The sequence below is a fragment of the Brachypodium distachyon genome, chromosome 3 (assembly GCF_000005505.3).
Source record: "Brachypodium distachyon strain Bd21 chromosome 3, Brachypodium_distachyon_v3.0, whole genome shotgun sequence".
In the NCBI taxonomy this organism is placed as follows: domain Eukaryota; kingdom Viridiplantae; phylum Streptophyta; class Magnoliopsida; order Poales; family Poaceae; genus Brachypodium; species Brachypodium distachyon.
In genome coordinates, this window is record NC_016133.3 from 13,164,378 (window position 1) to 13,178,387 (window position 14,010).

The following is a 14,010-nucleotide window of genomic DNA, read 5'->3' on the forward strand; positions in this document are numbered from 1 at the left end:
CTACACATCTTATCGCCTCAGATTTCACCCCATCACGATGATGACGATTCTATTTTTGTTTCTTATGGTTTTCTTGCCTTGTGAAGAGTAAAAAGTAGCAACTGATATTGGAGACATTATGGGTGGATGACGGCTCATCATCAGCCACCACAAAAGAACAAAAGAAAACCGTTTTCTTGGTGAGCCGTGAGGAAGAGCTCTTTTGCTCCTGTCCCGTGATAGACAAGAGAAGGTTCCACCGTTCAAAACAAAAAGGAGAACTCCCCTTTTTCTTTTCTCTCTATAAATTGCTGAGAACAAAGAAGAAGAACAAGAAAGATCTTGGTGATAATGCTTTGCCACGGACGATGAGACCCCACATGACGTTCTCTCCTTGCTTTCTATTTTTGGAGGTATTTATATTTTTAGAGGTATGTTCAAAAGTTCTTCTTGCTTACCGAAATCAAAGCTAAAACGGAAAAGGAATCCAGTCAGTCGGAAGGAGTGGGAAAAAAAGAGAGAGGAAGAAGTGTGGTCTCTTGGTGGGCCTGCGAACATACGGAGGCCCGTACTTTCATGGGCCTACTCCTAAAGTCCTACTATAGCTAGTCGAGTAGTAGTCGGAGTGTACTTAACTGGGCCGGGCTCCCCTAAAAAAAAAACTGGGCCGGGCTCTTTTCTTCGCCGACATCCTGTGTCAGAAAGCTTGTAAAACTCGAATACTACAGGGGCCGCAGTGCAAAACGGCGACTCGTGTCCTCTACTCCACGGCTTCTCGTCCTGTCTCGTTCCTTCGCTGGGGCCCGCTTCCACCATCGGCCAGCCGACATCCTCCCCCGCACCCAAGCATCGGCCGCCGCGTGCCGGCCGACCACGGGAGCTCTTAAGTACACGCCAGCGCCCGTACACGCGCCCGCGCACGCACGCAAGGATGGGCCGGGGCGGCGAGGAGGCGGAGGAGGAGGAGGACGTGGGGACGCCGACGAGGGCGGAGGAGTCCGCGTCCGGCGGCGTCGACGTCTGGAGCGACGCCGTGTCCTCCCACGCGCCGGAACACCTCGTCATCATGGTCCACGGCATCCTCGGCAGGTGCGTGCGTGCGTGCGTCTTATGTGTGGTTCCCGTTCAGGAATTAGGTCGAGCACCTCGTGCTCGCCGTGGTGGGTTGGGTAGACCGTAGATAGCCGCCTGCGCACCTGTCCAGTTTCTGCTACCAGGGTTAGGATTTTTATCTTTTTATTACTCCGGGAATGCTGCTTGGCTTGAGTCGGGAAATGTGGGGATTCAACGGGGGTGAGTTGTAAGTAGTTTGGGATGGCAAATCATGCACTCCGTACTTACATTATGAACTGGTACATTTTTTGTTCAAATATTTTCTTACTAATCAGTTATTTCCTTTTTTTTTCCAACAGTACTACTGACTGGCAATATGCTGCTAACGAATTTGTAAAGCAACTTCCTGACGATGTAATTGTGCACTGTAAGTTGGTTTTTGTACTTTTACCGATCACAGTCACTAGTTTGCTACTGATTTGCATGCTTTAATATCATGCTCTTTTCAAATCGTCTGTTTGTTTATTTCATTCATTCATTGTTTGACTTAATTTGGTAATAATAATAAAATCTTCTTGACAAAAAAGCATTTAGAATTTTGTTGATTCTTACATTAATATAGCTGAAACTTAATGAAGCTGTTTCTTTTTTTAATGATGAGTATATTTCCATTTATTTCTTGGCATGTCACGATAATCTTTCGATTCATCTTTCTGTTAGCATTGCTTCATTCTGATGCATGGATAACTATACTATGATATTCAACCAGATATGGGTTAACATAATGTCAGTCGGAAAGCTGTGTGTTTGTGTGTCTTTATTTTCAATCACAAATATGCCTTGTTATTGAAAATTTTGTGTTGGAAAATATTAATTTGTAGACTAGCACTGGGATCTTTTGGACAATGTGGCACCGGAGTATTTATAGTCAGAATTAGAAATGACGACATATCAGGTGAAAACCTCTATTCAGTGAAAACTTGAAAACTTCCAATCCCAGCCATCAGATCTCAAATATTGATGTAACTATGATTGTTATGGGGGAACTATAAGTAGTCTAGACTGAACTATTATTTACGTAACTGTAAAAATAGGTAGTCTATGAGCATATTTATCAAGATTGTGTTACTTAGCCCTATTGTTCAATTTTACAGGTAGTGAGAAAAACATGAACACCTTGACTCTTGATGGTGTTGATGTTATGGGGGAACGATTAGCGGATGAGGCAAGTATCACATGCAGCAGATGGCCTGTACTCAAGGGTCTAAATATTTAGAGGCTACCTGATCAATCATATTGACTTTTTATTGAAATGATCAAATGATGTTATGGGTGAAAACACCTTTTTTAAATGTTATCTTAAAAACAGTATTGTATCTCTGTTCCTCACTCTTGTTCTCTTCTTACTCAGGTTCTTGACGTAATCAGTAGAAGACCAGAACTCACCAAAATTTCCTTTCTTGCACACTCCGTTGGGGGTTTAGTAGCAAGATATGCAATCGCAAAACTTTATAGAGATCCAAATAGCACGTTTGATACCAAAGCCGAAGGAAACATATGTGGGTTGGAAGCAATTAACTTTATAACTGTAGCAACGCCGCACCTCGGTTCTCGAGGAAACAAGCAGGTACTTTTATTCCTGATGTATACAAAACTGAAAAAAAATGCTTCAAGTTAATCTCATGTCTTCTATGTTATTTGTATAAAACAAACATGCAATATTTAGTTGATCCGACAAAAATTCTAACTAGTGTCATTGTGGACTAATTGTCTTGGGCCTTTCAACACGTTGGGAACTTGGAGGTTAGATATCTATTTTTACTAATGGCCGGACAGTAATTAAGTTTAACACAGATCTAACTTGCCCCTGCTCCCCCCTCCCCTGTCTCCGCCCGGCCCCTGCTTGCTCCTCGGAGGTCTAACAATGTGCCCTCCAAATTTTTCTTCCATACTTCAGTTTTTTCCTAGCTTGTTTAGCTGGAACATTTTATTGACTTATTACGTATATATATCCAGTAACTTTTTAAGATTATGTTATAGCAATTTTTTTGTGTGTAGTTGGGACATTGTTGCTAACATAATGTATCTATTGACATCGTCAGGTTTTACTATGCAAACATACATTTTTGTTTGTTATCAGGCTTTACTATACAAACATATATGTTTGTTTTGTAGAGCTTCTTTGTTTGATGTGAACGCTCTCACTGGTATAAATTAATTAGGTTCCGCTCCTCTTTGGGTTCATTACAATGGAGAGATTTGCTTCTCGTGTCATCCATTGGATATTTAGAAGAACTGGTAGACATCTTTTTCTTACTGACAATGACGAGGGAGAGCCGCCACTGTTGCAGCGTATGGTAGAAGATTACAGCGATCTTCACTTTATGTAAGCTTTATGTTGCCTTTGGTTTCTTTTAGATTATTCCCTTTATGTCTATTCCTGTTGCAAAATACTCCCTCCGATCCTAAATTCTTGGTGTGGTGTTAGTTCGAATTTGAACTAAAACAACGACAAGAATATAGGATCGGAGGGAGTAATAATTTGTTTATCCTGGCTTGCATATTATGTGATAACTACTCTAATACTGGTTAACTGCATTCTTTTTAGATCTGCTTTGCGAGCATTTAAACGACGAGTGGTATATGCCAATGCTGATTGTGACCGTATCCTAATTATTTGAAATACGGAATATATGTTTTTATGTACTCCCTCTGATCCATAATAAGTGTCGCTGATTTAGTACAACTTTGTACTAAATAAGCGACACTTATTATGGATCGGAAGGAGTAGTACTTTATTTATTTATTTTATTAGACTTTGTACTCGTCAATTCTTTAAACTCATGACATTCAGACATTGTTGGCTGGAGAACATCCTCTATTAGAAGAAACACTGAGCTGCCTAAGGTACTTTTATTGATTTCTGGTTGTTCCAGCCTTCTGGGCATTATCTTGGTAGGACAATAGGATTTGCTCATAGCGTGATTCTTATATAGAGACGTTCCCTTTGTTTCTTCATGATTTGCAGTGGGAGGAATCCTTGTGTGAGAAGTACCCCCACATTGTACACGAGGAATACTCAGAAGAGATCGAAGACGAGAGGTGTCAAGATTCTTCATCAGACTACGATTTGGACATATTGGAAGGTCAGTTTAGATAGTAGCATACAGGATATTTATCTTTCTGTCTTTCGGTTTTTTACTCTTTCATGAATCATAATTCGGCACTAGTACTAGCTTCCAAGTTCCAATGATGCTTATTACTGTGTGCAAAAATTGTTTTTGAATGTTTAATCTTCCCTTCATAAAGTTATTTGCCTTATTCAAATCCCACACTTCTGAGATCAGTTATACCAGATTAGTCTTAAAACAACATCACAATAAGATATTATATTAAGAGTTTTTTAGTGTATCATTTTGGTCTTACCACATGGCATTCTTAATGATTTGGATGTAATAATCACACAGAAAATGTCATTGACTTATGCTGATTCAGCCCCCTATCATATGTCTAGGATATTCCATGTGGTCTGCTGACTAGCAAGATTTAATTATTTGCAAGAATCTGTGCAGTTCCACATCCAAATGTAGCACTTTTAACAATAGAGCTAGGTTCACAAATAGTCCAGGGACTGTTGGTCTTCCTTTGAAGTTTGAGACTGAAGCAAGGCCTGACGTAATTTGACTACTAGGAGATATAGCCTATTTGTGTTGTGTTGAACAGTTAACATAGTAAAGTCCATGCAAGCTTTGTTCTAATGAGGATTGTTTGAAGACTTGCATGTAGCGAGCAGCACACACAAATATCACTGGATAGCACCTCAAAAAAAGCTACATGTGCTGCAAGAAGATGTGTTTATAAATGTGCCCGTAGTCTTTGTATGGAGTATATGTGGATTATGTAGTTGTTTAAAATGTGCTCGTAGCCTTCATATGGAGCATAATGGCTTCCCTGTTAAAATGTTCTCCTTCGTGGAAGTTACCCTCACTACCTGTTCTGAGTTGAATATTTCATCTTATTTCCCTACCCCTTCAGTGCTTTTGATCTTTCCTGAGATATATCCAAATCTTTACATCTTAAAGTTAGGCTCGATAGTGATATTCAAGTACATTGACTATTGCCGACCCGATGCTGCACCCGTTGAAGGATGAAGGCTGAGAATGTAACTTGTCAAACTTTTGGACTGTGCAAAGCTCGTGACTTCCCTGTTAACATAAATATCCTAACTTCACTGGTGCATTTTTGTGTGCATTAGCTCACATATTTAAGTATGCAATTAGGAAGTTTTGGAGATGATACTGTATGTTATCCATTTTATCGTTTCTAACCATAAAGAAAAGAAAGCAACGAGCCAGTCACCTGTTACAAGTCCATTGATTCATATAAAGTAACAGGTTTCTTAACATCAACAGGGTACTTGGATCAATCCATTGTTTTGCACTTACAAGATTTTTATCTGACATTGTGATTCGTTGACTTTCATAATGTTGAGTTGGGACCTCTAAAGTTAGTCATAACTAATTGACAAGCAATTTATTTATTTATTAAAGTCCATTTTTCGCACTCAACAGTCAAATGGATGACTGCAATTTTGGCTGAGCACTAGAAAGACAGTTTTGTCTTATGTTCCTCACAATTCTACTCCTTACCACTTGCGCACTTGGTTATATAACATAGGACTTTGAGAATAGACAGAGTACCATCATTAGTCATTGATCCCGTTGTTCTGTATGAATTCAGTATGCACAACATGCAGACTTTTTTGTTGGAACTGATAAAGGTTTTGTGCTTAGTTTTTCTTCGTTGCTATAGATTTTTTGGAACTCATGCCCAAGATGAGGCATCATTCTTCCTGTGACATGAAACCTGAAATGATAACAAAAGAAGGATGTTGAAGTAAAATTAAGCAAGCCCACATATTTTTTTTTCGAATTAAGAAGCTCAGCTCCTGATTTCATTAACGAAACAGCAGCTGTGTGAGTTCATCTCCTAGAGCAAGCCCACATGGAGAACTCCAGACTGATGACTATGTATTTGTATTATTTCTTATGAGGCATAGGAAGGTCCGTGGAATTGGTATCTCAACGCTGAAGTCCACTTAATCTGTTCCTCTGCACTTAACATTTCCTAAAAGATTGTATTAGTACTTTCTTTGAACTGACACTAACTTGCTTTCCCGGTTGTGTTATCATGTAGAAAAAATGGTGACAGGGCTTAGGCGCGTTTCATGGGAGAAGGTAGACGTTAGCTTCCACACAAGCATGCGGAGTTTCGCAGCACACAGCATTATCCAGGTCTTCTATCTGCTAACCTTCTCCCCGTTTATACCCTGGCAATCATGCATCATGAAATCCATGACCTAGTATATCCTTATCCACGCTCTTCCCATTGCAGGTCAAGTATGCGTTCATGAACGAAGGAGCAGATGTCATACAACACATAATAGACCACTTCCAGGTCTGACAAGTGACAATCTTCCACCGTGTAGTTTTCTTGAAGAGGACACGTCTCCTTGGCAAACGCTGATCTGATCCGGCATGCGCCTTGATGGCAACCTGAACTTACAGAATGCAGCGACTAGTACGCCTTGCTTACACTAATTAGTTTCAGATTTCATCTTGTATCATTAGTCGTAACTGTATATAAGAGTGCCACGAATTGTTCCGTGCTATCGAAAGACAACATAAGTTAGGTTCAGCAGTTCTACGCGATTTAGGACCAGTTTGTGGTTTAGGAACTGTGATGTGTTTAAATGATATACTACTGGTAGTATTTAACAGTAGCGTGGTGCGAAAATGTAGCAACGGAAAAGGACTGGGTTGTGGAAAACCTGGTCAGGCAAAGAGTCTAAAAGTACTAGCACAAAGGCCTGTGTGTTGCTATGGACTCAAAAGGAACGCGGTAGATGTTCAAGGAGGATTTGTTTTTCTCAGATCAAATAATACATGTAGACAAATAATAGTAGTACTTTCCGTCCATATTAAGTGTGTAATAGAAAATCGCTTAACATGAGAAGTATGATTTTATATCTGATCATCAGGGACGCGGCGCTGTCTGAATGTGACGAGCCGCCGTTTCCATCTAAGTTATTTATAATTTTATATACATACAGAGGCAGAGAATATCGTCATCGATGTGTCACTGTCACGAACAAGTGATCTTTGTATATGACCCCAACTTTCAAGCATGTACGTAGTGAGAGTGAGTGAGTGTGTTAAAGCTTATCTCCCAGTAGTCCTGTTCCCGTGTCACTTACAATCCAATCAAAAACTGCATGTGACATTTATGCGAAATGTGGTGCGTGTGTTTGTTTGTGTGTGTGTTAGTGCATGGCACGAGTGTCCGTTTGTTGGGCGCCGAACTCGTGCGTGCGCCCGAGTCGGTCGGTGCAGTGCAGGAGTCGGAAAAAAAGGGAAAAGGAGCAGCTTTCGTGGACGAGTGAGTGGAGGCAAAAGGGCGCGCTGCTTGTACACACCCACAATGGACAATCTTGTGCTTTTTGGTTCGCGTCGGCAGCCGGCAAATCTTCTTGGGCGCCGGCCAGTCAGTTCTCAGTAGTCGGGACGCCGCGCGCCTACAACAAGACCGTACCCCTCCTGATCCCCAAATCTCTGTGTGACTTTCTCTGTTTTCAGGGCCGGTGAGATCGATCGTGTGAGAGGAGGCATCGTTCTCGTGGCCGGTTCAGAGTTGACATGATGAAGGAGTACGTACATGCAGATGCTGCTGATGATGATGGGGAAACGGAAAGGACGGGTACGTGTTGACGCTGCCTCTTCCTGCCTTGCCCACCTGCATGCAACACGCCAACGCACGTACTTTCTCCGTTCCCTTTTGTACAAAAGGCACACATTGCTAATTTAACTACTCCATCCGATCCATATTAATTGTCTCAAATTTGTCCAAATATGGATGTATCTATTCCTAAAAAGCGTCTAGATATATGTAATATTTTGACAATTAATATGAATCTGAGGGGTATCAAAATATATATTATATTATGTAAAAAGTACTCTCTACGATTCATAATAAGTGTCCTGGATTTAGTATGAGTTTGCACTAACTTTGTATTAAATTTGAGATGCGAACGGGCTTGTAGCGTAATTTTGTATTAAATTTGAGATGCGAACGGACTTCTAGCGTAATGGCTAGAGGCTCTAATAGCACCTCTTGGTCCTGATTCGACTTCCATTGGAAGCGAATTTCAAGCCGGAAGGTTAATTTCTATTAAATTTGAGATACTTATTATAAATCGGAAGAGTATATCATTACATACATATTGAATCAAATTTTTGAATGATAGTATATTTTTTGTCATATAACTTATATTTTATTAGTTAAATGGATGATCTTAAAACACTTGCGCGTTAAGAGGACGGAGATAGTACATACGTGCGGCAGGCATGCATATTATATTTGTGGCTATTTCGGTCAAGTCAATCGATCGGAACATGTAAACACGGGCACCTGGCCTCCGTTTCTTCAAACCATTTAAGGACAGACTGACTGACCCACTGCACCAGATTGATACATTCCGGCGGTTGAACCGATCGACGCCGGTGTTAAACTATGGCTGAAAAGTTGTCAACCCCGTCATCATAACCCGTAAGTGCTGCGTCATCACTACGATCGAGGGTTTTTCCTGGTACCTTTACACGAGAAAAATCGATCTACATCCGAATAAATTAACGACGGGGATTTCAGATTTTTTACATCCTATTCCGGGCTTGGAACTGGTTCTGCCGCAAGGAACTCGGCTCTAATGCTTATTCTCATAAAGTATTTGGAACCAGGCCACTCAGGCCTAAGTTTCAGACTTCGCATGGGTGTTTGTATTTTCTGGATTTATTTCAGTATTTAATTGGCATTGTGCTTTTTAGTGGCAATGATATGCTTGTCAACTACGAGTCGCATGTGGTAACTTCGTCAATCTCAAAATGACATGCCGGACCGGTCTCTCGGAGGTGCTCATAGGGGTGAGTGTGTTTGTGAGCGTCTGCGTCTGTACCGTGTTTCCTCAAAAAAAAACATGATCACTATGATTATTTGGAAATTTGAAAGAAAAAATCTTCTTGTAAAATTTATTTATTTCTCGTTAATATTAATTTGGAACATATCCGATAAATAGAAAATTTTCAAAGAACAAAAATTGATGGAGAATCAAACACTCTTTGTAATTAGTGAAAGAAATTTTTAATAAAAATATGGGCGGTTAATTTTTTTTGTAGGGAAATGATATTTTATACAAGAGATTCAGGAAAATCAAAAGGCTTTGAAGGAAAACGTAGGAAGAATACTAGTATATTCTGAAAAGGTACCGATAAGTTGATATCTAAAAGTTAATTCTAGAAACTAGAAAAGCAAAATTGTCCTCCTAAGTTTTTTTTTGTTTCTTTTTTTTCAGAATTTCATTTCTTAATTTGTAATTTTAGTACACACAGAGTGACATGGAGACAGCAACAATAGGATGTTGATCCAAAGCATAAATGATGTGAACTTGAGACCACAAACAATCATTTCTGTACATATATATCTTACACAATTTACACAGAATAACATGAACACATTATCCATCCCGGAATCTTCCAAGGATTTCCTTTTCACACACCAAAGTACATGATGGCACCACATCTTTGTACCCAAAGTACCAATTTAACCAATAAATCTTGAGCTAGCTGCACAACCCCAAAGTCCTCTTCGATGACTTCAGTGTACCATACAAATCGTGTGTTGGCTGACCAAATTAAGCAACACACATCATCTTTGTTTACTTGGTAAAACTCAGGACCCAAAGTACTCTAAGAATTAACCCAAGTCAGCTCCATTTTTTCCCCCATGGAATAATTAATCAAGACAACAAACAAACATCTTGTTTCGTCATTGCACGCACTCAAGCAGACGGCGGCCGAGCGGCGATCCGACCGGCGCCGCAGCGTCGTCTCCGGCGCCGGCGCCGCCGTCGAGGCCATGGATGTGTCTCATGTTCTCCATGGCCTTGCTAATATAAAGCTGTTTAACATTCCCTCCCTGGTTCTGGAGCAACCTAAGGATGCTCCTCTTGGCGTTGGCCCTGAACGGGCAGTGAGAGCCGAGGAAGCCGTCGACGAGGTGGATGTAGGCCTCGAGGTCATGGCAGCAGGCGGCGTCGGCGTCGGGGCGGAGGTACGGCGAGGCCCTGCTGTCGAGCCTGAGCTCGCGGCCCACGTCGGCGTACCACCGCCCGCCGGCGCCGGGGAAGAAGCAGCGCGGCACCACGTCGTGCGCGTTCACCACGCGGAGGACTCGGGCCCCCTGGGCCTCCACGCGGGCCGCGAACTCCCCGTCCCCCACCCGCGGCCCGCCGAACGAGAACACCGCCACCGGCGGCCCACCGGGGCACACGGCCGAGGTCAGCTCGTCGGCGATTAGCACCGCCAGGGCTGCCCCCAGGCTGTGGCCTGTGACAGTGATGCTTATCTCTTCCCCTTCGTATTTTTGAAGGAGCTTGCGGATTTCGGAGACGACGGCGGATGAGAGCGAGGTTTCGGGAGAGGCGTCGGCGGGGGTGTTGTAGAGGCTCCAGAAGCCGCATTCCACCTTGCCCGGCGCCGGAGACGAAGACGAGGAGGAGGAGGATGAATCTTTGTGGTGGGCCGGGACGAGGGCGGCCCGGACGTTGTCGGCCCACTCGAGGACGGTGCAGGTGCCGCGGAGGGCGACGACGATGTCGCGGCGGCCCATGCGGCGGACCTCGTCGGGGCACTCGCAGACGGCCACGTAGCCCACGAGGGAGGTCCGCTGGGCCGCGCATGGGCCGGCCAGAGACGCCAGCCATGGCGGAAGCTTGGCGGAGGAGGTGGCGAAGAGCGGCGCCGTGACCCGGTAGGCGGCGTCCTGGAGAGGGACGGCGCCTGCGAGATGGTCCAGGTCCGAATTGGGGGAGGCGTCGGAGTTGGAGAGGAAGGCGGAGTAGGCGGCGCCGACGAACTCGCCGTACCGGACGATCTCGCGCCGGAGGTCCGGGTGGAGCGGGTCCAGCAGCCCGCGCCAGCAGCCTTCCTCGCCGTGGAGCCGCCGCCACGACGCCGCGATGTCGCCCCGCGGGGATGGCCCGTCGGGGGGCGACGGCTGGAAGAGCCGCGGCGACAGGTCCGCGGCGGCCGCCATGGCCGGATCTGGAGAAGAAGGACGGCCGCGCTTGAAGAAGGACGGCAGCCGGAGCAGCGGCGCCGCCTTCTTCTTCTTCTGAGCTACGGGCTGGACGACGGCGGTGGCGCCTTGGCCGCGGTGGCGGAAGAGGTGCTCGAGGTTGCCGAGGTGGACCGAGTTGGGCGGCGCCGCCGTGGCTGGCCGGAGCAGCTGCAGGGAGGGCGATGGAGCCGCGGCGGCGGAGGTCATGCAAGGCAGCAGCGGTGTTGTGCTTGAGGCATACGATACGAGATTAGCCCAACGGAGAAGAAGAAGGGATGAATTTTCTTGCTCGATCGGAGGCGGCGAGCTCTGAGGAGCGGCCTTTTATAGGCTCCGTGGATGAGGATTTGCGCGCGTCGTCAACGCGGGAAGCTTCGTTTATTGTACGATGATCGATCCGGACGAATTGATGGCTCACATCACTGAATTGATGTCAACAGTCCTCATTGAATTTTCTAATTATAAAGATCTCCTCCAAACTGTATATTCATATATGCTCTGTTTCTGTCTCTGTCCCTGTCGGAAAAATGCAGAGTGTTTTAAACCTTTGATCTAGTAATAATTAATCTTTTCTACAGTGGATTATTTTGTTGATAGGTACATGGTGTACAATGTTTTCTATTCTAATTGAGATCTCCTCCTCCAAACTGTATATACTCTGTTTCTGTCTCTGTCCCTGTCGGAAAATGCAGAGTATATTTTGACTGTCCGTTTGTTCTAAACCTTTGATCTAATTTTTTGTTTCTACAGCGGAGTATTTTCTTGATAGTTGCATGCGATACAATATTTTAGTGATAGTTTCAAATCGCTGTTTTTGGATTCGTAGTAATCTTTTCTACAGAGGAGTATTTTTCTAATTAACATCTCCTCCAAATTGTATATACTCTGTTTCTGTCTCTATCCCTGTCGGGAAATGCAGAGTATATTTTGACTGTCAGCTTGTTTAAACCTTTGATCTAATTAATTGTTTCTACAGTGATAATTTTGTTGATTTTTTTTTGCGGGAACAATTTTGTTGATAGCTACATGCTGGCATGCTGCACAATATTTTAGTGATAGCTACAAATCACTGCTTTTGGATCCGATTCAAAAATATAAATTACAACAAAGGTTTCAGAAAGCTGATGATGATCTAAATATGACAGGAGTTTCATCCTGTATAGTATATGGATGGACCTGATGTCTGATCTTTGGTGTGTTAGATGGCATAGCCACTAGATGATTATTGATTTATCTGCTGTTTCTTGACTTGCACCAAGTTTTTAGATCAATGATCATCATCTAATAAAAAAAGGGAGCTAGCTTGTGTACAAATTCGATGGCGATATCGAATCTGTTCTACCGTGCACTTTCACTGTGATCTTGCGTAGATTCAGTAAACGGCGGTGTGGTTGTTAATTCCTCCTCCTTGTTACACAGAGATTCATTCTCTAGTCAAACTCTACTCAACGATTAACTACTTTTCAAAAGTTGCCACCTACCTTTAGCTTAGCTGCTGCTACTACTGCTGCTTGGGTAGCAAGTCTCCATGTTCCTACCACCGCCAGATGGATTTCCTTCCCTGTTTTAACTTTTTCAGTCCTTGTCCGATGAATTCTTTGCTTACACACACGTACGTCCATGCCATCCTTGTCTTTCCAGCTAACCTCACATAGTAAGACTACATATATATATAGCCAAAAGTACTTGTCCCTGCTTGTCCTACATATATATACTTTTTTTTGTTTTACTTTTCAAGATTTGAATAACCACCGGAGGGATTTTAGTCAAACAGTACTACTACTGCATAGTACTAGTAGTAGCACGCTACATACCAACCTCCACAAGACGCTTTGTAACTTTATTAGTATAATCCTTGTTATTTGAATTGATCAAGTTTTGGTAACTTTTTGTTGAAGGGAAGTGTTTGTAGACTATGCACGTACGTAGCTCTATTTTACAAGAATATATCGTGCAATATTCATTATCTTTGAAAATTATTTGTACGAATGGATTGTTAGTTTCTTTGCGACATAGGTGTATGATGATGTGGCTATTTTCGTCGATCCTACCATCTCTATGCCTCTATCTTGATCATCTGTTCTGCTCTGATGGTGGGGATGTCGGGATCCATGAAAATAGCCACATCACCATAATATGCACAATTTGTGAGGGTATAGTTAAGTTCTTTTTTAGGTGAAATTTCAGAAAGAAAATCTATTTAGATGCTTTTGGTTTTGGCCTTTTGCTTATACCATCGTCTAATAATATCAAGACAAAAGCCAAACTGACAAAAGCACGTACTGTTTGCTTAGCACCTGATTGGATGCTGCATTACACAAGTCAAACTCTAGCGCACAAAAAAAAGACCCTTGGTTAGTTCAAATTAAACATTTTAATAGAAATTTCAGTTGCTCTCCATGGAAACTGACATTAAAAGAGAACACAGTTTCAGCCAAACCCAAGAACCAATTAACTTGGGGGAATTGATTTAAGGGACTTTGGATTTCTGCTTATCTTTGAAGCTAGCTACCAAAGCTAGAGGTAGACTTTTTGTAGTTAAGGGGACTTTGTCAACTAAATCTTTCTATACAATTCTAGGACTTCTCACTGGTCTTGATCACTGTTCTCACATGGATTGGCCCTATAAAAGAGTATATATATAATAGTACATGGAGTAGTGTACTTATCTTGTGTACTCCATACAAAGAAGGGGCATGCTTAGGTCAGTCCACTGAGACAGTTAACAAATGGCTAATATAATTGGGTCTTGCAACGACCTCCATTTCAGAACAGCTGTTATATTAAGAAGAAAGCACGGTGACGTAC

The 14,010-nt window shown here is 42.9% G+C and overlaps 2 protein-coding genes across 2 annotated transcripts; one reads left to right on the forward strand and one right to left on the reverse strand.

The window, feature by feature from the left end:
* Positions 1-742: 742 nt before the first annotated feature.
* On the forward strand, positions 743-7,060 carry LOC100835435 (putative lipase ROG1). Its single transcript, XM_003573327.4, has 10 exons — positions 743-1,068; positions 1,392-1,459; positions 2,187-2,257; positions 2,444-2,659; positions 3,255-3,418; positions 3,641-3,696; positions 3,887-3,939; positions 4,061-4,178; positions 6,229-6,326; positions 6,427-7,060. Exons 1-10 carry the CDS (start codon positions 911-913, stop codon positions 6,493-6,495), a joined length of 1,071 nt encoding a protein of 356 aa, XP_003573375.1. The 5' UTR covers positions 743-910; the 3' UTR covers positions 6,496-7,060.
* Positions 7,061-9,519: 2,459 nt separating this feature from the next.
* LOC100843571 (phospholipase A1-Ibeta2, chloroplastic) lies at positions 9,520-11,518 on the reverse strand. The gene has a single exon (XM_010236002.3). It carries the CDS (start codon positions 11,407-11,409, stop codon positions 9,910-9,912), a length of 1,500 nt encoding a protein of 499 aa, XP_010234304.1. The 5' UTR covers positions 11,410-11,518; the 3' UTR covers positions 9,520-9,909.
* Between the last annotated feature and the right edge of the window lie 2,492 nt (positions 11,519-14,010).